The sequence below is a fragment of the Microcaecilia unicolor genome, chromosome 7 (genome assembly GCF_901765095.1).
Source record: "Microcaecilia unicolor chromosome 7, aMicUni1.1, whole genome shotgun sequence".
Taxonomy (NCBI): Eukaryota; Metazoa; Chordata; class Amphibia; order Gymnophiona; family Siphonopidae; genus Microcaecilia; species Microcaecilia unicolor.
Window position 1 is genome coordinate 193,793,072 of NC_044037.1, and position 23,916 is coordinate 193,816,987.

Below are 23,916 nucleotides of genomic sequence, written 5' to 3' on the forward strand. Positions count from 1 at the left end.
ATTGGTGTCTAAAATAAAAATTAAAAGAAAAAAGAGTGGAGGAGTGGCCTAGTGGTTAGGGTGGTGGACTTTGGTCCTGGGGAACTGAGGAACTGAGTTCAATTCCCACGTCAGGCACAGGCAGCTCCTTGTGACTCTGGGCAAGTCACTTAACCCTCCATTGCCCCATGTAAGCCACATTGAGCCTGCCATGAGTGGGAAAGCACGGGGTACAAATGTAGCAAAAATAAAATTTCTTTTACAAATTGGTTCAGAGTGTATCTCTTCCTGTGATATTAGAACAGGTAAGATCTAAAGTGTAAAAGAGTGAATCCAGGGAGAAGCAGCCCTGAAGGTTTAGCCCATGTAGCCTTCCACTGATTATCCTTCCCAGGAAATTGGGGAGGGGGCTAAACAACAGCTAGTTCAAGACAAGGCCATGGTGTTTCGGCCATGGTTCTTGGGAGATCCCATGTGAAATGGCAGATGGCAATTTCAAACAGGTTGTGCAGTTTTATCCTTGTAAAAGTTAACTGTCTTTTAAAGAAATCCTGGAACTTTAAGCATCAAAATTCAGAGGCTAGTAGGAAGAAGGGAAAGGGAATAGGACTTGATATACCTCCTTTCTGTGGTTACAGTCAAAGTGGTTTATATATTGTTTAAGTGACTTGCCCAGAGTCACAAGGAACTGCAGTGGGAATCAAACCCAGGTTCTTATGCCACTGTACTAACCACTAGGCTGCTACTCTACTTATGGGAGGCCCTCCTTGACTCAGGCCCCTGCTCCCAGTATTGGTAATTGTTGTCCAAATCAGAGCCAAGAGCAATGCTATTGCAGCAGCTTCTTCCCTTCCTGAGAAATGTAGTCCTGGACAGAAGTTTGACTGGGGTTGACCTCTCCTACTGCTATGCCCTGCCTCTCCTGTATGAAAATATGTGGAGTCATCTTACTGGTAGTTGGACAATCAGGAAGACTTCAACCCCACTGTAAGTTTTGGGGACAATGTTAAGCTACTAATGAGCCAGAGGGTTTTAGGCTCAAAAGAGGGCTCTGAATCTATCTGTTCTAGCCGTCCCCATGTAATATGGCAGACCTCAGATAGTTCCTCACATAGATTAACAGGAATATTCCCTCTGAAAGTTCCACCAGATATTCCCAGATTTGGATCCTGAATCCCTCACTAACAGTTTCAGGCTCTGCCCCTTGGTCTCATTGTGGCCCCAGTTACCTGTTGGTCAAGGGTTTGTAAATTCAGATGTCTGGAGACTTCAACAGTAGTTAGGGTTCTGCAGTTGTGGAACATCTGCACTGATGGTTATCATGAAAAAAACAATTTTGTCTCTTAGTTTCTGGAGCCCTCTTGTCTCCTGAGAAGAATGTGGCCTTGGACATTGTAGAGGTACTTAGGTGGGCAGAGAATTACTTATAGCAATTATTATGGACCATTTGCTAAGGATATGAGAGTACATAATTGGCCCTTAGGCTCTGCTGACAGGCTGCACCAATGAAAGGAATAATGCTAAAATGGAAATATATTATTTATTATAGGTATAAAAATAACAATATGGCAGAATGCAAAGCAAGCTACAAAACTCTGCACACTACCAAAATATACTGATTATTACACCAATTTATGAAAATATGTATATGAGTAAATATACAACTATACTATCCTGAGTAAAGATTGCCAACAGCAGCAGTATTAGTCTACTGAACACCAGTCCTGAGACAACTAATCAGTTACAGGCAGGGCCGTGCCTAGGGCCTCTGGTGCCCCCCTGCAGACTATCAGTTGGCGCCCCCCCCTTACACACACGGAGCTCACAGCTGCATGTCTCTCTTGGCCAAACCGTCAGTTGCTCTCACTCTGTTCCGGGGCAGATTTCTAACAGGAGCTGATCATCCAATCAGAGAGCTGTATTTGAATGCAGATTAACATACAGACACTGTAATGGGAATTTTTAGTCAAAAACACTAGATAAACCCTTCGTTTTTGGATCAAACTTCACAGTTTTGATCAAAGCCGTGCCCTAACATTAAGGCTGTAAACATTTCCATCAATTTTTACCCATAAATATGCAAATGAGAACCTCCCAAAAATGGACTAATTTGCATATGATTTAAACAAATCTGAGCATATGACAACCAAGTACAGACTCCCAGCACCTGAATTCTGCAATTAGATTTAATGCAAATACTTTTAAAACTTAAAAAAAAAAGCAATCAGATTTTCACTTACCAGCTCTTCCTCTTTGAAACTACTGTTGAAACCATCAGCCAATGAAATGGCTTTTAGCTGTAGATATCCCAGAATACCTGATAATTATGCACACATCATGCCCGCCTCTCGGTGTACATGATGCTCAGAAGAAAAAATAAAAACTTTGAACCACTTACAGATTTTAACAATTACACTATTTATTTTTTTATTTCTCCCCAGTCTCACTTGCACACCTCCCTCCAAACCTGTTCTCTTTAATTTGAATGTTGTTCACTTCAAGCTCACCCCGAATGAGAAGTTGTTCCCACACCAAAGACATATATAGCACTCGTAGTATTCTTTTAAGCAACTTCAGCAGAGGTGTCTGCCTCAGTTAGCACTGCTGGGCTGCCTTCACTTTCTGATGCGGAGGGGGAAGGGCAGGGGAGAGAGGAGAATCACAACTACAGGTAAAAGATTTTGCAAGTGAACGGACCTGGGCAGCGCCCTCCAGAGGTCGGCGCCCCCCTGCAGTGCTTACCCCGTTTACTGTGTTGGCATGGCCCTGGTTACAGGCAAAACCAAACCTAACTAAAACCTGAGCTGTAAAAAGAAAATTCCTTTGTGGTCCTGTAGGTCCCAGAATTCAGGTGATATGCAGAATCAGATTTCTCCCAGCTCTAGCAGAGTGCACCTGCCAGCCCTTGTAGATCAGAAAAAGTCCACAGTCCCTGCTCTGGCAGCTGGGTTACTCAGTTCATAGAAAGCCACAGAGCTGCTTTTAAACTGTACTTTGTGACTTCCACAGTGGTCTCTGCAAAAAATGGATCAGGAGACCCCTTCATGGTTATTTTGCACTAAAGAGATGAGGCTGATAGGCTGGTGGAAGGGGAGTTGTGGTCCCTGGCAGCTGAGGTGATAACAATGGTTGTTTTGGTAGAGTACCAAGAGGTCCAAGTCTAGGGCCAGGTCCACCATCTAGCACTCTAGCAATCATGGCCTCTATCTTGGGAGAATTCGGTCCAGCTGGTTTCATCCAGGACAACACTTTGCTGATGGGAATAAAGCTAAGGAAATTAGTAGCCCTCAGGTGTCCTGGTAAATGTGTCAGATTTGGTCTGGGATGGAGTTCTCGTGCAGGAACTGACACCATTATCAGTTTGGGACACTGAAGTGTAAAGACTAGAAGAAGCAGTGTCAGTTGGGGCACTTCTGTGAGTGCACTTCATATCAGTTTGGCAAAATTCCAAGACAGGAAAGTTATACATCCAACAAAAGAAAAGCAGAAGCCAGAGGGGCGTGGATACTGAGGTAGAACCTTGTGAAATGTTGGTGATGATAATTATTGTGTATTTGCCTGGATTTTTATTTTTCATTTGTTATATGTATTTAATAAATACTAAATAGAAAAAGACAGGACTATAAGTATTTTTTTGTGAAAAATATATGAACCTGTATTCAGCACCTTCTCAGCAATATTTCAACTAAAGGTTTCCTCCAGTTGTTGAGTTTTTCATATCACCCTTCTGGAACTTTGGCCCATTCTTTCATACCAACAGTTTGCTTCAGGCCTCGCCACAAAATTTCAGTAGGGTTTAGGCCAGGATATTGACTTTGTTGATTCAAAATATGACATATCATTTTATCTTAGTAGCCGCAAGGGGCAGGTGTGAGGAGGCTTTGCTCAAGCCCCCAGTGGACCACCAGAGAGGAAAGGTAGGCCTGAGGGAGCCTACCTGGCCTGTGGGGGCTAGGGAGGGTTAGGGAGTCATCCCCAAGGGGATGGCTGGGAGGGTTTCTGACTCACAGGCTGAGGGGAGGGGGAACAGAGGAGAGGAGAGGGGGCTTGATCAGGGGAACAAAAAAAGAAAATAAAAACAGTTATGCAGGTCCCAGCCGATGTTCAGTGCAGGGGCCCATATAACTAAGCGGGTGATGTTAGGACAGCTTTTAAGCCGTCCTAAATTTACTCACTTAGCTATGTGGGTCCCAGCACTTAATAATGCTGGCACCTGCAAAACCTTGGCTCCACTCTTACACCAACCCCTGTACCACCCCTGCCCTGCCCACTTTTTCTGGGGCCGCTCAGGGGCAATATTTAGCGGCATTGGCCCACTTTAGTGCTGCTAAATATCAAGGGTTAGGCAATGGCAAGCGATTTAAGCAGGCAGGAGCCTCTCCTGCCTGCTTAATTCACTTTGAATATTGGCACAACAGTCTTCAACTTTTCCATTTGTAGACTATCTGTCAGACAGAAGAGTATCAATTACTCTGTATCATAGGTCCTCTGAAGTTTGTTTTGACCATGCTGTGAATTTTTTAGTGTCAGTTTTCTTACTTTTTCTTGTTTACAGATGCTTTGTAAGTATTTATTTTTGTTTGCTAGTTTACAAAAGGCAAATTAAAACTTCAATTATATAGAAGAGTGACAGAGGGTTGATGAGAGAACTTGCTCTGAAAGCAGTCAGTTGATTGTAGAAGTGGAGCTGCCTTTCTGCAAGCAGAACCCCTTTGACCTGATTTGGCCATTCAAAGCAGAACCTGGAGTTTGCAGAATTCAGTAGTTTCCACTACTGGTATCACAGACAAACCATACCATGCATATTTACATTTCAGATGGCATCCTGCAGAGAAATGCTTTTTACCAGAAAAGAATCCAAAAGTGAAAGAGAGATGTACCATAGAACATATTTGTGGTATAGCTAACAAGCTTATTTACACGCTGCTCATGAAAGGGTACCTTCTCTCTGAGACCTCTGAATACTCAGCATAGTGAGCTTCAAGTGTAAAATATTGCTGACGTTGTGCATTGGCAGTAGGTTTGGCGCATGATCAGCTTGACTGGTTATGTTAATTCTGATAGGGTGAGGAACCTTGTATAGCACTATAATCAGTGGAGAACATTGTGCATGTTCTAGGCTGGAATGTAACTCGTGCCGAAGAGAAAAAGGTCATCAGTAATGATTCCTGTACAATGTGGCTCTGCTGATTTGGTCAACATTAAAATTACATATAATCAATTTTTCTTTGAAAATAAAATGTTGGGGTAGCCATATTAGTCCAAGTGTAAAGGTAACAAATAGAAATAAAACAAAAAAATAGGATGATATCATTTTTTATTGGACTAACTTAATAATTTTTTTAATGAATTTATCCACTAACCACAATATACTGGTAGCAGATGGTTTTCGTCTTAACAGTTACTCCATATTTCCTTGGCTATGATTTATTGGTAATCCCATGAAACCACTTAAGATGACTTTTTGACTAAACCAAGTATTGGTACCATATGTGAATGTTAGCATATTATAATTAATTATAGTTTCGAATATTTATGCTGATCTTATTTTTCACCATACCTGTATATCATTGAACACAAAAATTTAAAAAAAGCAGTTTTCAAAATGAATGTACAAAATGCCTCGTGTGTCCAACAAAATATATATATATTGAATTGTATTTCCAAATATACTTTTTATGGAACATATTGTACTACTATTGTTGTTGTCCAAAGTTGACAAAAGGAGAGGAGCTTGAGAGAGAATGCTAGAGAAATAAACAATCATTTTCCTAAAATATAATGCCATCTATGAAGAATGAAACAGATATGGCACACAAATTTCTTGTCCTTTTTTTTTTTTTTTTTTTTACAATGATCATGGGTGGTTGCATATGTTAAATCAAGGTGGCAACTCCCACTCTGATGTAAAACCTCATGTATACCACAGCTATTCATCTCTAGCAATGAGTAGCAGTGCATGTGATTAGTTAAAACACTACCATGGATGTTGTACATGCAAACAGAAGTGCACTCTAATGCTTCACTGTAACTTAGCTGTTATTTCAGGGCCTGGCAAGTGCCAGGTAGGAGGTTGCAGTGACACCTACAAATTGCATCTTGGCACCCGAACTTTGATGTCCCAAATATTGTTTTTCTTGTTCTCTTTTTAATTTTGTGCCATTGCTGAAGAAACAGCTATTTTTCTAACTCTCCATAACAAGATTCAGCTGTAAGCTTGAGCTACACATGTAGAAACTTCACACTGGTCTTGTGGTCTCAAATCTCATGAGACTTGAGACCACAAAACCAGTCTGAACTTCCTACACCACAAGGCTTACACTTACAGAGAACTGTATTGAGCAGTGGTGAACTAGGGAAACAGCTGTTTCTTCAGCTATAACAAAACCAGCTGCAGACAACAAGGTGAGGGAAACAGGTGGCAAGGCAGAGTCTGGGAAGTGCACCATGCCCATTAGTTGCCTGGGGGATGAAAGAGAGAGAGGAGAAGAACTTGGTGGTAGGCTGTACGAGAAAGAGATATGGTTAAGAATAGAGTAGGGGGGAGGAAGTGACGTCACCAGCGGAGATGGCAGCATAAGCCAAGAGCTCCGACGAACCCCGAGCAAAAAAAAAATAAAACCACCTCGATAAACCAACGGATTACGAGAAGTAAAGAGAGATCAGCAAGAATAAATATCAGGCGAGCAAGGAAAAATGCTATCACAAACCTCCGTGGTCGATTTATCGGCGTTTGCCTATGCAAACACTACCGCGAATAAACATGGCGACGCCTCGGCGGAGCGGCCGCCCGACTCACTGAGCGAACAACAAGAACATAATTCTCCACCGCTATTCGAGTCGGGAGACGGCACGGAACAAGAGGAGACTACACTCCGAGACATCGGCTCCTGGGTGAAGGAAATACAGATAGACCTGAAGGCCATGCGCTCGGATCTCGCAGCGCTGGGCGCGGACCTGAGAGGAGAAATAGGGGCGCTCGGGGTCCGCGTGGCAGAAAACGAGGATAGACTCGAGGAGCAGGCCGAAGCCATACAGAGCCTAAATCGACACGCAGCCGAGTCTAAACAAGAGGCCCAACAGATCTGGGACAAACTGGAAGACTTGGAGAACCGCAGCAGAAGGAACAATATAAGATTCAGAGGACTTCCAGAGATTCCAATATATGCTGACTGCGAGGGAGTGGCGCAGAAGATTGCAAGCGCATTGCTGACCACAATACAAATTAATGAGGAACCAACAGAGATTCAAATTGTGCGCGCCCACCGGGCATTAGGACCGCCAAGAGCAAATAGACCACGGGATATCATTGCATGTTTTGCAGATTTTAAATTAAAAGAAAAGCTCATGCAGGCATCCCGAGCGGCAACAGACTTTCAATGGGATTCAAATGTGATACATTGCTACCAAGATTTAGCGGCTTGCACTCTGAAGAGGAGAATAGAACTGAAATCCCTCACACAAATGCTGCAAAAAGAAGGGATCCGATATCGATGGAGCTACCCATTTGCCTTGCGCTTCTATAAAGACGGCAAGCTCCACCAGATAAGAAACTTGGATGAAGCAAGAGAAATACTGCCCGACAACATCAGAGCGGGGGAAGGGAATACAACACACCCGCCTACTGCGACTAAACCGGTCAAACCACGATGGCAAAGAGTGACAAAAGGCAGAGGACGCTTACAACGACAATACTCGGACCCCCGACTAAGAACTGTATTGGAGACTAATGGACAATGAATAACATGAAAGCACAGAATAAGAACTGACATGGGAAGTTCACCCACAGAGTAAGTCATATAGACCTGGAAACAATAGCAAAAAATTTACTCTACTATAGGATATGCATGTGATTTACAAAAAAAAAAAAAAATGGTAGGTCTGATATGTTTTACTATATCTTGTAACTTGCTGATTTAATACTGTTTCGTAGTTGGATACTGTTTAATATTTCTATGTGTAAAGAGGGGGGTGAGGTCTCTACTCCAAAGGCACATAAATGCACAGGATGCAATTGTGCCAACTAGGAGGGAAGAGGAAAAACGGGATGGGTGGGGGGAGGGAAGATAGAAGACACAAGCATGTGAATTTGATGACCATATCTAATATAACAAAAGAGATACAGATGAGCTATCAAGCAGAGGACAGGAATTATAAAATACCACATACACTCTGGGGATGAGCAAGATAACTTGGATGACCCTTAATGTTAAGGGACTAAACTCCCCAACAAAACGCCAGCTATTATTTAAAGAGATACAACGCCTAAAGGCTGACGTGGCATTTATACAAGAGACACACCTGCTACCAGTTAAGGAACATCTATGCCAAGGGGGACAGGGTCGACATATATATTTTGCATCCAACCACAAAGAAAAAAAGAAAAAGGGAGTTTCTATAATATTGACCAGCAAATTCCCATGGCAGGTACAGAATATAATAAGAGACAGAGAGGGCAGATATCTTCTCTTAGTGGTGAAACTGGGAAGGGAGACATTTTCCTTACTAAACATATATGCCCCAAATGAACGTCAGGGTGCCTTCTATAGGGAAATATCCAAGATACTGAGTAAGAATGTTGAAGGCACACTGCTCATGGGTGGAGACTTCAACCTGACGATGTGCCCAAAACTAGATAACACAACAGAGGGAGTACGATATGCACAATCAGAAAGGGCCCAGCTACATAAATTTTTAGAAACTTGGCAATTACTAGACCTATGGCGCCACCAGCACCCACAATCCAGGGGATATACATATTACTCGGGAGTTCATGACTCACAATCACGTATAGACATGTGGCTAGGACCACCTAACATATTTTCCAGAGTAAAAGATATATCGATACTCCCAAGAACATGGTCAGACCATGCACCGGTCATTTTAGACTTGGAAATGTCGATACGACCCCCGGAGGCCCCAATATGGCGGTTCAAGGATGAGCTATTAGCAAACACTACAGCGATCACCCGCATAGAAGCAGAGATAAAGGAATACATAACGATCAATGATAATGGGGAAGTCACCTCGCAGATATTATGGGAGGGTCTAAAAGCTGTAATAAGGGGGAAAATAATAGCAATCCAAGCATATATTAGGAAGCAATTGAATATTCAAACGCAAGCCCTGCACGCAGAACTATTGGACTTAACACTGCAATCCCAGCGCCAACCGCTATCAAAAGATACTCAAAATCGCATGCACGCTATACAATTGGCTTTGAGAGAAACACAATTAGCAGAAATAGCAGAGCAACTGCAACAGATTAGGCAAACATATTTCGAATTCGGGAACAGGACATCGAGGTTACTAGCACATAAGTTGAAGAAACGGGCCTTAACCTCCTATATCCATACAATACACACAGACGAAGGGAAAATATGCACTAAACTAGAGGACATCAAGGATGTCTTCTATAAATTCTACCAGGGACTATATCAAGCTGAGGAATTAGCAACACCACAAGAAGCCTATGAATATCTGAACCAGACAAAATTATCCAAACTGACAAAAGATGAAGCAGAGGCATTATCCCAGCCAATCACATTAGAAGAGGTACAGTGGGCCATTCGGAATCTGCCGAATGGGAAAGCCCCGGGCCCCGATGGGTACACAAATAAATATTACAAGAAGTATAGTAATTTATTGGCACCGGTACTGGTCCGAGTATTTAACGAAATGGAGGCTCAAACAAAGCTACCATATTCATGGCGATTGGCAAACATAACACTATTGCTGAAACCTGGAAAAGACCCCCAGAGATGTGGGTCCTATCGACCAATCTCATTGCTAGGATCAGATTATAAAATCTTAGCTCATCGATTACAGCAGGTGATGCCGAAGTTGATCCATGCTGATCAAACGGGGTTTATAGAAGGGAGACAGACATTTGACAATATACGGAGAGCGATCCACCTCATCCATGAAGCGGGGGACACAAAACAACCAACATTGCTAGTATCACTAGATGCCGAAAAGGCATTTGATCGTGTCCGATGGGCATTTATGTTCTCAGTGCTGGAACAGATGGGTATCTCGGGACGATTCGCTTCATGGCTTGCATTGCTTTATGTTGATCCCATAGCCACCCTACGGATTAATGGCTCGGGAACCAAGTTAATACACCTAGAAAGGGGAACTCGCCAGGGCTGTGCGTTATCCCCACTTATATTTGCACTCACAATGGAGCCACTAGCTCAAAACATTAGACAACACATGGGAATACATGGCCTGACATTGGGGACGGAGACTTATAAGATAATGCTGTTTGCGGACGACATTTTACTTACATTGACCCGTGCTCAAGAGTCATTGCCAGGGGTAATGGCAAGTCTAGAAGAATATGGGAGGCTATCTGGATTTCGGGTAAATATGGACAAATCAGAGATAATGGGGATAGGTCTGTCTGAGGAGATAGAACAGACCTTACGGCTGAGATATTCGTTCCATTGGGTTTCCCGATCACTACGATATTTAGGGATCAATCTTACAGCTAAAGTAACGGACTTATATGAGGCAAATTTTCCCTGTAAAACCCGTGAACTCTTTCAGGAATTGGAGAGGTGGGAAGGGCTGGAACTATCATGGATGGGACGGATATCGGCGATAAAGATGATGATCTTGCCAAAGATTCTATATTTATTCTTGGCATTGCCCTTGCCGATACCCAGGCAATTCTTTCGCCGTCTACATCGCAAAGTATTCGCATATATATGGCAACACAAACCACCTAGAGTAAGGGCAGCTATTATGTTTCAACACAAGGACAAGGGGGGCATGGGGGTACCCAATTTCCTCCAATACTATCAAGCTGCACAATTACGGGTGCTGGTGGCATGGGGTTCCAGGGCTATAAAACCTTGGATACAAATTGAGAAATATTGGTTGGGTATGGAGAACTTAGATACAATACTGTGGGCCCCACAAAAACAATTACTAACATGTATAGGAGTGGCACCACCGACAATACGCTTTCCCCTCCAAACTTGGAATATCTTGAGACAAAAGTTCTTTCCAGGCAGGAAACACTATAGGCGCATGAAGATACAGACAGCAATGGGATGCCCTATAGGGGCAATAGATAATGTGTTTCGAATATGGAAACAAAAGGGACTAATAGCTTTACACCAACTATGGGCAGAAGGGAACATGATTCCATTTACAGAAATACAAGAAGAATACGACTTACCAGGGTCACACCATTATCATTACACTAGAATTCAAGATTATATAAACAAAAGGGCTAAAAAGGAATTGAATATGGAAGATACTGCCCTAGAGCAAGCCATGGGAGGAGGTTGTCAAAGAGGGTGTATATCTCGGCTATATAAAGCACTGGGAGCATACTATAATCCATTAACATATTATACACAAAGATGGGAGAAAGATTTAAAGATAAGCTATGATAGCACAAAATGGGATAAGGCATTGATGACCATGTTAAGAGTTTCTGTTTCTAGCTCATTAGTGGAAAATGGATATAAAATACTATATCAATGGTACATGACTCCTCACAAAATAGCAAAAATGTTTAAGAAAGGCAATGGATGGTGTTGGAGGGGATGTGAGGAGAGGGGCGATATGACCCATATATGGTGGACATGCCCCAAGGCACAGAAATATTGGATGGAGCTAATCCAAACATTAGAAAAAATCATAGGGAAACCATATGACTTCAAGGCGGAGACATGCTTATTGCATTTTCAACCAGCAAATATCCCAGCAACGACACATCGGTTAGCCTCAGTGTGGCTGGTCGCAGGAAAGATTACATTGGCATCGGCATGGAAACAACCCACGATGCCACCAGTGATAAAGGTGACACACAAGATGGACTACCTATACCAAATGTCTAAAATGACTGCAATAAAATCAGGACAGATTACACAATTTTACAAACAATGGGACAAGTATTCAACATGGAGACTAGCAGGCGGCGTGGATTTGGACGCACCAAAAATTATAATCACTCCTTGATATGGAACTGGGTAAAAAAAAAAAAAAAAAAAAAAAAATAACACTATATAGACATAATGGTCAATATTAATGACACATGCTGGGAAAGGAGGGAGGGAGGGGAAGTTGGAATATATTGGAAGTTGGATTATATGTTGTTACTAGCATTGTATTTATTTGTTGAAAATGCAATAAAAATATCTTTAAAAAAAAAAAAAAAAAAGAATAGAGTAGGGGGATAGTGAGAGAGACTGGGTGAAGGCTGTGGTGGAGATATGTGAAAGAGAGTGAGAAAGATTGTGTGAAGACTGGGGTGGGTGTATGAGAGAGAGAGAGAGTGGGTGATGGCTGGGGTGGGGGTGGGGGTGGGGGTGGGGGTGGGGGGGGGGGAACCCAGACCATGGTGATATGTGAAGCAAAGAGATGCCTTCAGACTGCTGGTAACATACTTCAGAAAGGGAGGCTGCTGACTGTTGCTGGCAATGTACAGTGGTGCCTGAAGGGGCTAAATTATTAAAAATGTATTTTCTTATAAACATAGAATGAGAAAAAAGCCTTAGCAAATTGAGAGGTTCACATTCCCCCTCAATCCCCCACTTGAACTTTAGTGGATGGAGGGTGGTGGGGGGCAGGAGTGGTGCCTAAGTTTATGGGCTGGCTTCTACGTTCAAAGAAAATTTGTTGAGAACTTGTATTTTCCTTAGTGTAAGCAGCAGATGAATCCAGAGACTTTGTGGGTTGTGACCATCTACCAGCAGGTGGAGATAGAGAGCACTGAACTGCACTCGTATAGGTTGGAATGCCCCTTGGTCAGTCAGTATTCTCTATCTCCAGCAGGTGGATGGATGGTCTCTCATGAGCTCCTGTTCTGGGTCTCTCATCTCAGTAGAGGTTAGGGGTGTGTGGGTGGTGCCACCTTTAGGGTGTATACCTGGTCACCCCAGGTCCCTCCCCCACCCTTCTCAAGCCCTTTCTCCATTCTCTTTCCTCACTGAAAAAATAATTGTGCATAATTCTTTAAAGCCCACAGCCTTGGCTGCAGGAGAGATACTGGTTTGGGCCAGTATAAAGATGGCCCAGTGCATTTATATGGGAAAAAAATATCTCCAACTGGTGTAGCATATAAACTTACATATGGTGAAACATGCAGTTATTTAATCAATTGTTCCTTTCAAACTACCTCACCCTCTATCTCCAACTCCAAACTGTCCCCACCCCCCAAATACTGCTCCCAGCAACTGCCCCATCACCCCAAAAGATGCCTTGAGCCACAAAAATTACCACCTGCAACTGCTCCGCCCCAAAAATAATTTCTACAAACTGCCCCATCCCAAAATACTACCTACCCCCTGTTACTGCCTCACTACCCTGCAAACTGCCCTCACACCAAAAACCATAACTGCCCCACTGCCCACATAATATCCTACACCCTAATATTAGTCTCCATGCAACTACTCTATACCCACAAACTACCCTCCACAACTACCCCGCCACCTCACAAACTGCCCTCACATTCAAAATCTAACTGCCTGAGCCCCTAAAAACACCCCCTTGCAACTGCCCCACCACCAGAAAAGTCACACACAACTGACCCATCACCCTGCACACTGCCTCCACCCCCCAAAGTATACCCTCTGCTACTACCCCACAACCTTGCAAGCAGCCTTCACACCCAAAACCTAACTGCCCCACTCCAAAAAACAAAAAACCTGTCCAAATCTACCATCATTCTGCAAACTGTCACCACTCCCAGAACCTCTGTCTGTGTTGTCTTTCTGTATGTCTCTGATAGAGTATAGTAGATGAGGAGGAGGGCAGTTTTAAAGATGCAGTTCCTTAATTACTATATTACAGATATCTGGGATGGGGGTGCAAGTCTATAAAGTATGTCAAAAAATAGGTTCAAAAATGCTGGGTGCTGAGCACAAATTCTATAATGACATTTGGGCACCCAAATTCTATTACAGAAATGTCATCATTTACGCAGCAGTATTTAGGTGTGCCTACTTTAACCATGTCTATGACAGGCATAAATGTGTGTGCTAAGTGCAGCACTTTAGTGTGTAAATGACACTATTCTGTAATGTGCACATATTTGTGGAAGATTTTCATACTTTGCCTACATGAACGCTTGGCTGCATTTGTGCTGTATTCAAGTTGTTCTCTAAGATTATAGAATACCACTCCGTGCCCAACCAGCACTTACATGTGAATCTGTAACATTCAAATGCATAAGTCTATTTCATAATCTGAGCATGCAAATTGTGCTTACATTTCAGTGCTCACGTTATAGAATGAGAGAGTCAGTGTATATATTACTACAGCTGTCGGAAATGCTTCTCCCAAATAAATTTATTGAGGCTTTTTTTGGGGGAGGGGGCTTCATTTCTTTTCTATACCCCTATCCCCACATGCAGAAACTTTGGGGGTTTGTGTCAGCTTGGTATCAGAAAGTAACCATGTTTCAAGCTCCGTGCCTGCAAATACTTCTGCGAACAGAGAACCTAATAGCACTAGCATTCTCACAAAAGCCTTTTCATTAGCCTAGATGCTTGCTAAATAAATAAATATTTGTTTCTCACTTCAAACAGACAAGATATTTTGTTTTGCTAGAATAACCTTCAGAGTTACATTACAGTTTATTCTCCTTTAACTGAGATACCTCTAACTACAAGCATGTTGTGTCTCCTTATTGATTTTATTTTCTCTTGTAGGTATGAGGAGAAAGCTGTCAAAGATGTGAAGCGTTACTCAGTGCAGGCTCAGAAAGCCCTGGATAAGAGTGTGCACCAGCCTGCGAAAGAAGTGAAGAAGGGACTTAAAGTGACCACAGCACAGGATGTGCCACGAAAGCACAAACTAAGAACTGCCTTGTCAAACCAACAAATCCTCGACAAAATGTTTCAGTCCCAAATAGAAAAGAAAAAGGAGCCCATGAAAATCATACAGGTGCCCTTTACTTTGAGTGCTCTAAAAAGTCAACTTGGAAGACTCTCAAAAAAGTGTTCTTCAGATGGAGAAGAGCTTTGTTTCATTAGTAAACTGGGCTTTCCTGGTGCATGGGTTATTGCATCTGAAAAAAAGATAATGTTGCTGAACCCTTACAGAGTGGAAGAAGCCCTGCTGTTTAAACGACTTCTGGATAATCATAAAATTCCTGCTGAGACACTAGAGAAGTCAATTATATTAACAGAAAGGTACAGAGTTGTCATTGCTACTACCTCTTATCATTTCTATAGTATTCACTAGACATATGCAGCACTATAAAAGTGTAACAGTTTAGAGTTTTAAAGCATAAAGGATGACATCTGCAGTGAACCAAAGGAAGAATGTTATTGTTCAGTCTAATGAAAGCGTTTGCCTGCCTGAACAGTAAGTTTTATATCCCCCCCCCAAAAAAAAAAAAAGTGTCCAGTAGTCTTACCTTAAATTTTTCACTCATACAACTCCTTAGGCTCAAACAAATAATATTTTTTTAAATGTTCTCTTATTGCAATTTAAAAACAATTCTACCCAAAAATTTTTGTATATCAAAATGTGCTCAGTCCGTGGGGTTTCAAATGGAGCGAGTGAGCATGACGTCAGACGCTCTTCCCGGTGTGTGGGGGTTTCTCCAGATACGAACCCACTCGGGGTTGTTGACCGTTACAGGATTATAATGGTTTTGTTATGAGTAAGTACGTTTAAAGAGGTTAACAATTGATTTGATAGGGTCTATCTCCGTCTGTGGGATGGGTTGGTTTGATATATTGAATTTCTTTGTTTACAGTTTCCCTTTCTGATGAAGATGTGTGAAACTCGACCAGAGTTAAAGGGAACAAGTACTGAAATTGAGAGAAAGCATGGATGAATGTATGAGTATGTTTTGAGCACCAACAAGAGCACGAGATATCCTTAAGGGAAGTGATTATAATAATATTTGCTGTGCATTTTTTTGGACAGATTTGGTTGTTTTGTTTGTGGGGATAGTTATATCAGTGTCACTGAATATGCATGTACCTCCATATATTTAGTGCAGGAGTGAGCTAGTAGGGTCTAAGAAGGTTGGGCAATGTTTTGTCAACATATATGAAAATGTGATAATTTAAATTTATTATACTATCTCATATATGGTGAAGGCCTTATATCTGGTTTGGGTGTATGTACATACATTTAAGGAGGCGGAACATCGAATGTGCAGTGATGGTTCCAACTGTGACATGACCACATATTCTCCCTGGGGATATAATGGTTGCAGCAGGCACGGACTGAGCACATTTTGATATACAAAAATTTTTTGTGTAGAATTGTTTTTAAATTGCATTAAGAGAAAATTTTTAAAAAAATATTATTTGTTTGGGCCTAAGGAGTTGTATGAGTTGATTTGTTAGACTTGGGGTTTTTATGTGTGTGCTTCCATTTATATAGGTTTCCTGATTTTTTTTGCCATCAGTAAGATAATTCCAGCATTTATATAATGCACACATCAGGCTGCTTTAGAACAAATTACATATAGATCAGTGAGCTTACAGTTTATAGAGGTACCTGAGACAACAAGATGGAAGGTAATTTGCCCTAGATCACAATGAATATCTGTTTAAGATGCAGGATTTGACCCCTACTTGCATGATTCCTAAACTATTATTCAAACCATTAGGCTGCTTGTTTGCCTTAATGTGTTGTGAGTTGGGCCCACCATCTTGTGGGAAGGGGGAGATGAGTTGATGTCACTACCACTATTTATTTGGATTTGCTATACTGCCTTTCATTACAAAATGTCAAAATGGTGTATAAGTAGGCTACTTAGAAAAAAAAAAGTAAAGGAACTCCAATTATCTTGACAATCTTCCAAAATCATCTACTCTTGCTTGCAACCATTGTTTACATCCAGTGCTTTTTTTGTGCCGGTATGCACCAGTACGGCATACCGGCACCTTTTTTTTCCTAGGGCCAGCTCACCTTCCCACCCTTAGCTTCCCTCCACCCTGCTTTCTGTTCCTGCCGCCATATGACGCGTTTAAATCTTTTTTTTTTTTTTACCTGAAGTCACAGCGCCGGCATTAGTGAAAGGACCAGGGTCGCCTCCTCCAACCTTCCCTTTGTTCCTTCTCAGTGTCCTGCCCTCGCGGAAACAGGAAACAACGTTGGAGGAAGGCGGGACACAGAGGGAATGAAGGGAAGGCTGGAGGAGGCGAGCCTGGTCCTTTCACTAATGCCGCTGCCGGCGCTTCGACTTAAGGTAAAAAAAAATTAAAGAATTAAACGCACCATGGGGTGGCAGGAACAGAAAGCAGGGCTGTTCGGGAGCTAAGGGCAGGCTGGTAGGGCTGGGGTTGGTACTGGAACTCAACAGGGGCAGGTGGAGGCTGGGGCGAGTTACTGGACATGGAGGGGAGGATAGGGGGCAAAGGAGAATCACTGGACATGGAGGGGAGGGCAGAGGAGAATCGCTGGACATGGATGGGAGGGGATAGCAGGGGAGAGGAGAAATCGCTGGACATAGATGGGAAGGGAGGGCAGAGGAGAATTACTGGACATGGAGGGCAGGGGAGAGAGGAGAATCGCTGGACATGGTTGGGAGAGGAGGATAGGGGCAAAGGAGAATCACTTGACATAGATGGGAGGGGAGGGCAGAGGAGAATCCCTAGACATGGAGGGGAAGGGAGGACGGGAGAGAGCAGAGTTGCTGGACATGGATGGATGGAGGGAAGGGCAGGAGAAATGCTGGACATGGAAGGAGGAGAGGGAAGACAGGAAGGAGATGCACATGGATGGAGGGGAGGGGAGAAATGCTGAACATGGATGGAGTGGAGGGCAGGGAAGAGAGGAGAAATGTTGGAGGGAAGGAAAGACAGAGGAAGGAGATGCACATGGTTGGAGGGGAAAGGACAGGAGAAATACTGGACATGGATAGAGGAGAGAGAAGACAGAGGAAGTAGATGCACATGGATGGAGTGGAGGGGGAGAGGAGAAATGGTGGACATGGGTGGAGGGGAAGGGAGGGAAGAGAGGAAGTGAAATGAACATGGATGGAGGGGAGGAGAGAGGAGAAATGCTGGACATGGATGGAGAGGGAGAGGAAAAATGCTGGACGTGGATGGAAAGAGGAAGAAGATGCATACTGATGAGATGAGGGAAAGAGAAAAGAGGAGAAAAATTGCACATGGATGAATAAAATAGGCAAAAGCTGAATCCACTCTATACCTCCTCCAGTCAAGTCCGCAAAGGACCCAGCTTTTACCTATGGATGTAGGGCAAGAAATGAAGAAGAAAGGAGGAAAGCAAAGAAATAAATGGAAAGGAAGCCCTGGAAACGGAGTTAAGAGAACAGATAGCAGCAGAATCAGAGACTGGGACCAACATGATCAGAAAAACAAAGTTACCAGACAACAAAGGTAGAAAAAAAATCATTTTATTTTCATTTTAGTGTTTGGAATATGTCCAATTTCAGAATTTACATTTGCTATCTTATTTTGCACTGGGTATACTGGAGCTGTAACATCTTACAGAAATTATTTATAATGGAAAAAATTCAAGTTATTTTTTTCTCCTATACTGGTATAATATTTTCACTGATGCCTGTTTATATGCGCCACGGTTGGTATAAGGGGTGTGGCTGTCGGGGGTGGAGCCATATGTAGTGACCCCACCCATAATGAATACCGGTACCTTTTTCCTTACAAAAAAAGCACTGTTTACATCACATGTTAATTACTACAAGATGGTGCTTGAGAGATAATTTGAATGTAGCTATATGTGTTTGTATTTGTGTTTTGATGACAGATGTATTTTTTTTTGGTGGGGGGGGTGTTGATATACTGGCTTTCTGTGGTTGAAATCAAAGTGGTTTACATATTATATACAAGTATGGATTTTGTACCTGGGACAATAGAGGGTTAAGTGACTTGCCCAGTGTCACAAGGAGCTGCAATGGGAATCGAACCCAGTTCCCCAGGTTCTCAGGCCACTGCACTAACAGATGTACTGTTGTTGTATGTGAATATGTTGAAATAGAGATGTTGTATGCATGTGTGTATGTAGCTAACACACATTTTTGTTTAACTATTTAGTCTTGGATGTGAAATGTAGACGGTCATGCATATGCATGTTGTTGACTTTTTGTGAGATAGGAAAGCTGTGTGATACAGACTTTGTATATCTGAGAGTTTAAAATGTTTCTGCATTAATGACAAAGGTACTGTTGTAATTTTTGTGTGAGAATTTGAGGATGTGTAGGAAGCTAATGGGGGTGTTGATGTGTATGTCAGAAAAAGAGAGTGTGTGAATGTGCATGTCTGTATTTATGCGTGTCCTTACCTTTTATCTCTGCAGCAGTCTATTTATTTAAAATTCTTGTAGACTGCCTTTCCCACATTTAAAAAGCCCATTCAAAGTGGTATGCAGTCTTGCATTTGGCAATTTGATAAAATCGATGTACATGCCTGTTTTGCCCATGTCATGGAGCTTAGGTGTGTAACTTTTCATTGCCAGGATTTTTACATGCACAAGTTGATAAAGGATATGGACAGAAATTTCTGTATGATCAAGTAGGTCTTGTTTCAGGCTGCATTTTCCTTGAAGAGACACATACATACGTGTGTGTTTTCTTCGTTTCACTTTTGTTTTGGTATTCAGCATTGCCTTCAGCTACAGAAATGAAATAATCATTTTTTTTTTGTTTTCAGTCTTTTGGGTGGATCACATTATTTGGATGTTCTTTGTACTATGCAGAAGGATTCCCCAAAATTAAATGGATCAGCGTACTTTTCAGATTTGAGACTTGTGGGGAATGGATTTCAGATAAAAATGGTACCAGGTATGATGAAATTGATTTGTTGTTGTTTTTGTTACTGCTGTTATCCAGTGTCTTTTCTGTCCGTATGATAGTTTTTTTAAACTTTATTTATTGATTTTAAAGCAACATAATATTTATAAAAACATATAACAGCATATAATATGGAACAATGAAGAAAAAAAACAAACAAAAAAACCCAAACATACAGGTCAGTGAGCTGATAAAAATAAAACAGGACAGTATGCGCAACATACTTTAGAGAGCTAATTCTCTTCACAAGTCACATAGTTGTCTAGCAGCGACCATGATCTATGGAAAGAGGAGATTCAACCAAATCTTATGGCAGCCAGTTCCTCATATCACCATGTAATAGTTTTAACTAACCAGAATGTTCCATTGTGGTCTCTTATGCAGTTGGGATTCTGTTCTGGATACAGTAATGGACAAAGAATAGTTTGTAGCTATACCATGGGTTTTTAAGGCATGTTTTACCTCTCTTATTCTTGGTATGATGATATCATCTTCAGAGTGAATGCATAGTTATGGTTTGGATAGTAGAGGCTGACAATGAAAGGAACACATGGTTAATGCTTCATAGCTGGTAAAGTGTAGATTTTGAGCTTGCTTGAGGATAGACTTACTCTTGCTCTAAGGGGCTTATTTACTAAGGTGTACTAATGGATTTAGCGCACGCTAACAAATTAGTGTGTGCTTAATACTAAGAAGCCTATAGGTATAAAATGGGCTTCTGAGCATTTAGTTCGTGCTAATTCCATTAGCGCACCTTAGTAAAAGGACTCCTTAGTGTTGTTATGGTTAAACTACTTTCAAACAATAATAGAACCAGGGGGCACAAGATGAAGCTAGAATATGGTAGATTTAAAACAAATAGGAGAAAGTTTTTCTTTACTCAGCATGTAGTTGGACTCTGGAACTCATTGCCGGAGAATGTAGTGACAGCAGCTGGCCTTACGGAGTTTAAGGGGGGGTTTGGACAGATTCCTGAAGGAAAAGTCCATTGAACATTATTTAAAAATTATTATTATTATTTGGGGGAGGGGGAGGGGGGTTTGCCGGGTTCTTGAAGCCTGGATTGGCCGCTGTTGGAGACAGGATGCTGGGCTTGATGGCGGTGCTTATGTACTAACTGGCTTAACCTTTTATTAGGAGAAAAAAATGTTGTTCCTTGATAGCTGCCTTTCAGTTTATTGGAAGTTCACATATAAAACTAGGTTGGCATCTCATATTTCTTCTGTTATGGAAGAGATCTTCACTGTTTTTCAAGCGGGGACTGGTTTGTCAGAAAACTTCAGTGTGAGAGCCAAGAACATTGCCGGACAAAGGGTCAGCGTCCCTGTCAACCCCTACTTCCTGTCTCCACCCTCATGCCCTTTAAGCTGGCACCCCACTACAATTTTTAATCTCCCCTATACTTTCTTTGGAGACTTGCTTGTTGTGTCACCTTTTGCATAGCCATTCTATTTTCAGTAAACTTAAACTACATGGTGCTCTTGTCATGTGTGAATAGAATGGAATTTTTGGCAGCTCATACCTCAAACTCACTAAGATCTGCATGGTGCAGGTATTAAACAATCTTCTCACCACCTTTTCCTCAGCGAGTCTAAGGAAAAGGTGGAAAGAAGACTGTCTGCTAGGGAAAGAGCCAGGGAGCCAAACCTTGGGTCTGAAGGGGTTGCCACTGGCCCTCAGGCCTTGCAATGAAGAAAACTGATGTAGAGGAGAAGCTGCACCTTCATGTATCAGCAGCAATGCAGAAGTAATCATGACAGCTATAGTAACATATAGAAAGGATGTATTTATTTATTCCATGTCATAGTTTTCACATACTGTTCTCTCTCCCCCCCCCCCCCCCCCAAAAAAAAAAACCCTCAGGGCAGGTTACAACTTCAAAAGACATATCAAAGTATTGAATATAATAAAATTCATACAATTTAAATACATCATTACAAAATACAACCACCCATGACCCTCAGAAAGGGCAGAGTCTAAAGCTAACAACCTGCCTACCTAGTTCCTAACCTATCCAGGACTAATTATTATTTCCAAAAATATCTCCAACATTCATGAAAGAGCAATCTCTTTATGTTCTCCTCAACACACATACAGCAAGGCTTTTATGTTGGCCTATCAGTGCTGTCAGTGAATAGATAAGAGGAGACCAGAACCAGTGGGAGGGATGGATTCATGGTCAGGTAGCCAGTTTGGGAATAAAGGAGGCCCAAGCAGATGATCTCCTACCCCTACAGTGAAGCCTTCAAATATTCCGTGGGATGATCTCATGTCAACCTCGTAGAATCTGGTGGGGAGAAGGGCTGGAAAGACAAACCATTTTATGTTGCAGGCGCTGCACAGGGCCGTAATAGGTGTTCTTGATGATGTTTGAATGTCTGTTTATGTTCGTGGTATATCTATTTTTAATGTTTTATTGCATGCCTTCTAGAACCAATAGAGACATGGGTTTCTAAGTATTTTTTTCCAAATTTACAAAATTAACAACCACGGCGAGGGATTTTGTTTTGGTGGGCTGTGCACCAGGTCCTGTTTTCTAGGATAGAAGCAATGGAACTTGGTTGTGTGGGATCATCCTCCTTAAAGCTTTGCATCTGTAATATAGCAGGTATCAATTCCCCAATTAAGAGATCTAAGATCTTACAGGAGCTGAAAAAGTAAAAATGCACATAGCATGTCTCTAGGAGACACATTTATCAGATTCTGAACACTTGAAATTGCGCAGGAGCTGGGTGGGGTAAGTCAATTTTTTCAACAAGTACTATGCATAGAGCTAGGGTGGCTATAATGCTGAGCAAGCATCTGCCATATTCGGTTAAACATGTAGAAAAAGTTACATTGGGGTGCTATGTACTTGCTCACTTAACTATACAAGGGTCTGACTTGGTGTTCCTGAACATCTATGCCCCGAATGTTTTTAGTGCTCATTTCTATCAGCAATTGATTTGACTATGAAATACTTATACCCAGAAGCTTTTGGTGATGATGGGGGATTTCAGCGCAGTATTGCACCCTCTGATGGATAGATCAGGGGGATCCTCCCCAGGAGATCCTTGCTCATCACGTGGCCTGAAGCAATTTTGTAAAGTGATGGATTTAGTAGATATATGGCGGGTTTTCCACTCACTGGATAGGGATTTCACCCATATGCCGAGAGCACATCCCTCCATGTCTCGCATTGACTATTTCTTTGTGCCTACTGTTTGGTTTTCTCATGTAGGCACAGTGGAGCTCGGGCTTCCTACACTTTCGGATCATGCCATGATATGGATGTAATGGAAGGGCTATCAGTTGGGGGGGGGGGGGGGGGGCTCACAATTGGCAGTTTCCCACTCTTCAGAATCCTGAGTGGTGTAGAACGAGTAGAAGTAAATAGAATTTTTACTCATTCCAAAAGTACAAAGACTAGGGGATGTTTGAGGAAGTTATATGGAAATACTTTTAAAACAAATAGGAGGAAATATTTTTTCACTCAACGAATAGTTAAGCTCTGGAACTCTTTGCTGGAGGATGTGGCAACAACGGTTAGTATATCTGTATTTAAAAAAGGTTTGGGCAAATTCCTGGAGGAAAAGTCCATAGTCTGCTATTGAGACAGACATGGGAAGCAACTGCTTCCCCTGGGATATATAGTATGGAGTTTTGCCACGATTTGGGTTTCTGCCAGGTACTTGTGACCTGGCTTGGCCACTGTTTGGAAAACAGGATACTGAGCTAGATAGACCATTGGTCTGACCCAGTATGGCTACTCTTATGCTCATCGTTATTTGGATTCGCATTTTAGACCATACATTGTGGATAAGTGGAAGAAGTATGTGACAGACAATGATATACAAATAACACAATACACTTTTGTTTTGGGAAACCACCAAAGCTGTGATTTGGGGAGAAAAAAGTCTTTTTCTGCAGTTTTCATGTAAATGTTTTGTGAAGTTTTCTGGAAAATCTTATGTTTTTCTTGACCCATTTTAGAGAGCTACCACTCCCCTTTATGACACACTCTCGCCCTGGCAGAACCACCTTAGATCTCACATTCCCACTGAGGGGGGAAATGACATGGGAAAGGAAGCCAGGAGAGCATGGTCCAGGGAGTATAAAAGCTCAGGGCACAGCTAGATTGAGGAGGCCTAGAGGGAAGCAACAAAGCCCCACTACATATGCCTCCACCATGTATGTGT

At 42.1% G+C, this 23,916-nt stretch overlaps 1 protein-coding gene across 9 annotated transcripts in view; it reads left to right on the plus strand.

Moving 5' to 3' along the window:
* Positions 1-23,916, plus strand: part of PMS1 (PMS1 homolog 1, mismatch repair system component) — a 227,822-nt gene that overhangs the window by 145,406 nt on the left and 58,500 nt on the right. For all 9 annotated transcript variants that reach the window (XR_003942805.1, XR_003942806.1, XR_003942807.1 and 6 more), the window contains 2 exons: positions 14,649-15,131; positions 19,599-19,729. Coding sequence is in view for 6 of the 9 variants with exons in the window: in XM_030209409.1 (XP_030065269.1) it covers positions 14,649-15,131; positions 19,599-19,729 (614 nt within the window). In the remaining 3 variants the exon portion in view is untranslated. The remainder of the gene's footprint in view (positions 1-14,648; positions 15,132-19,598; positions 19,730-23,916) is intronic.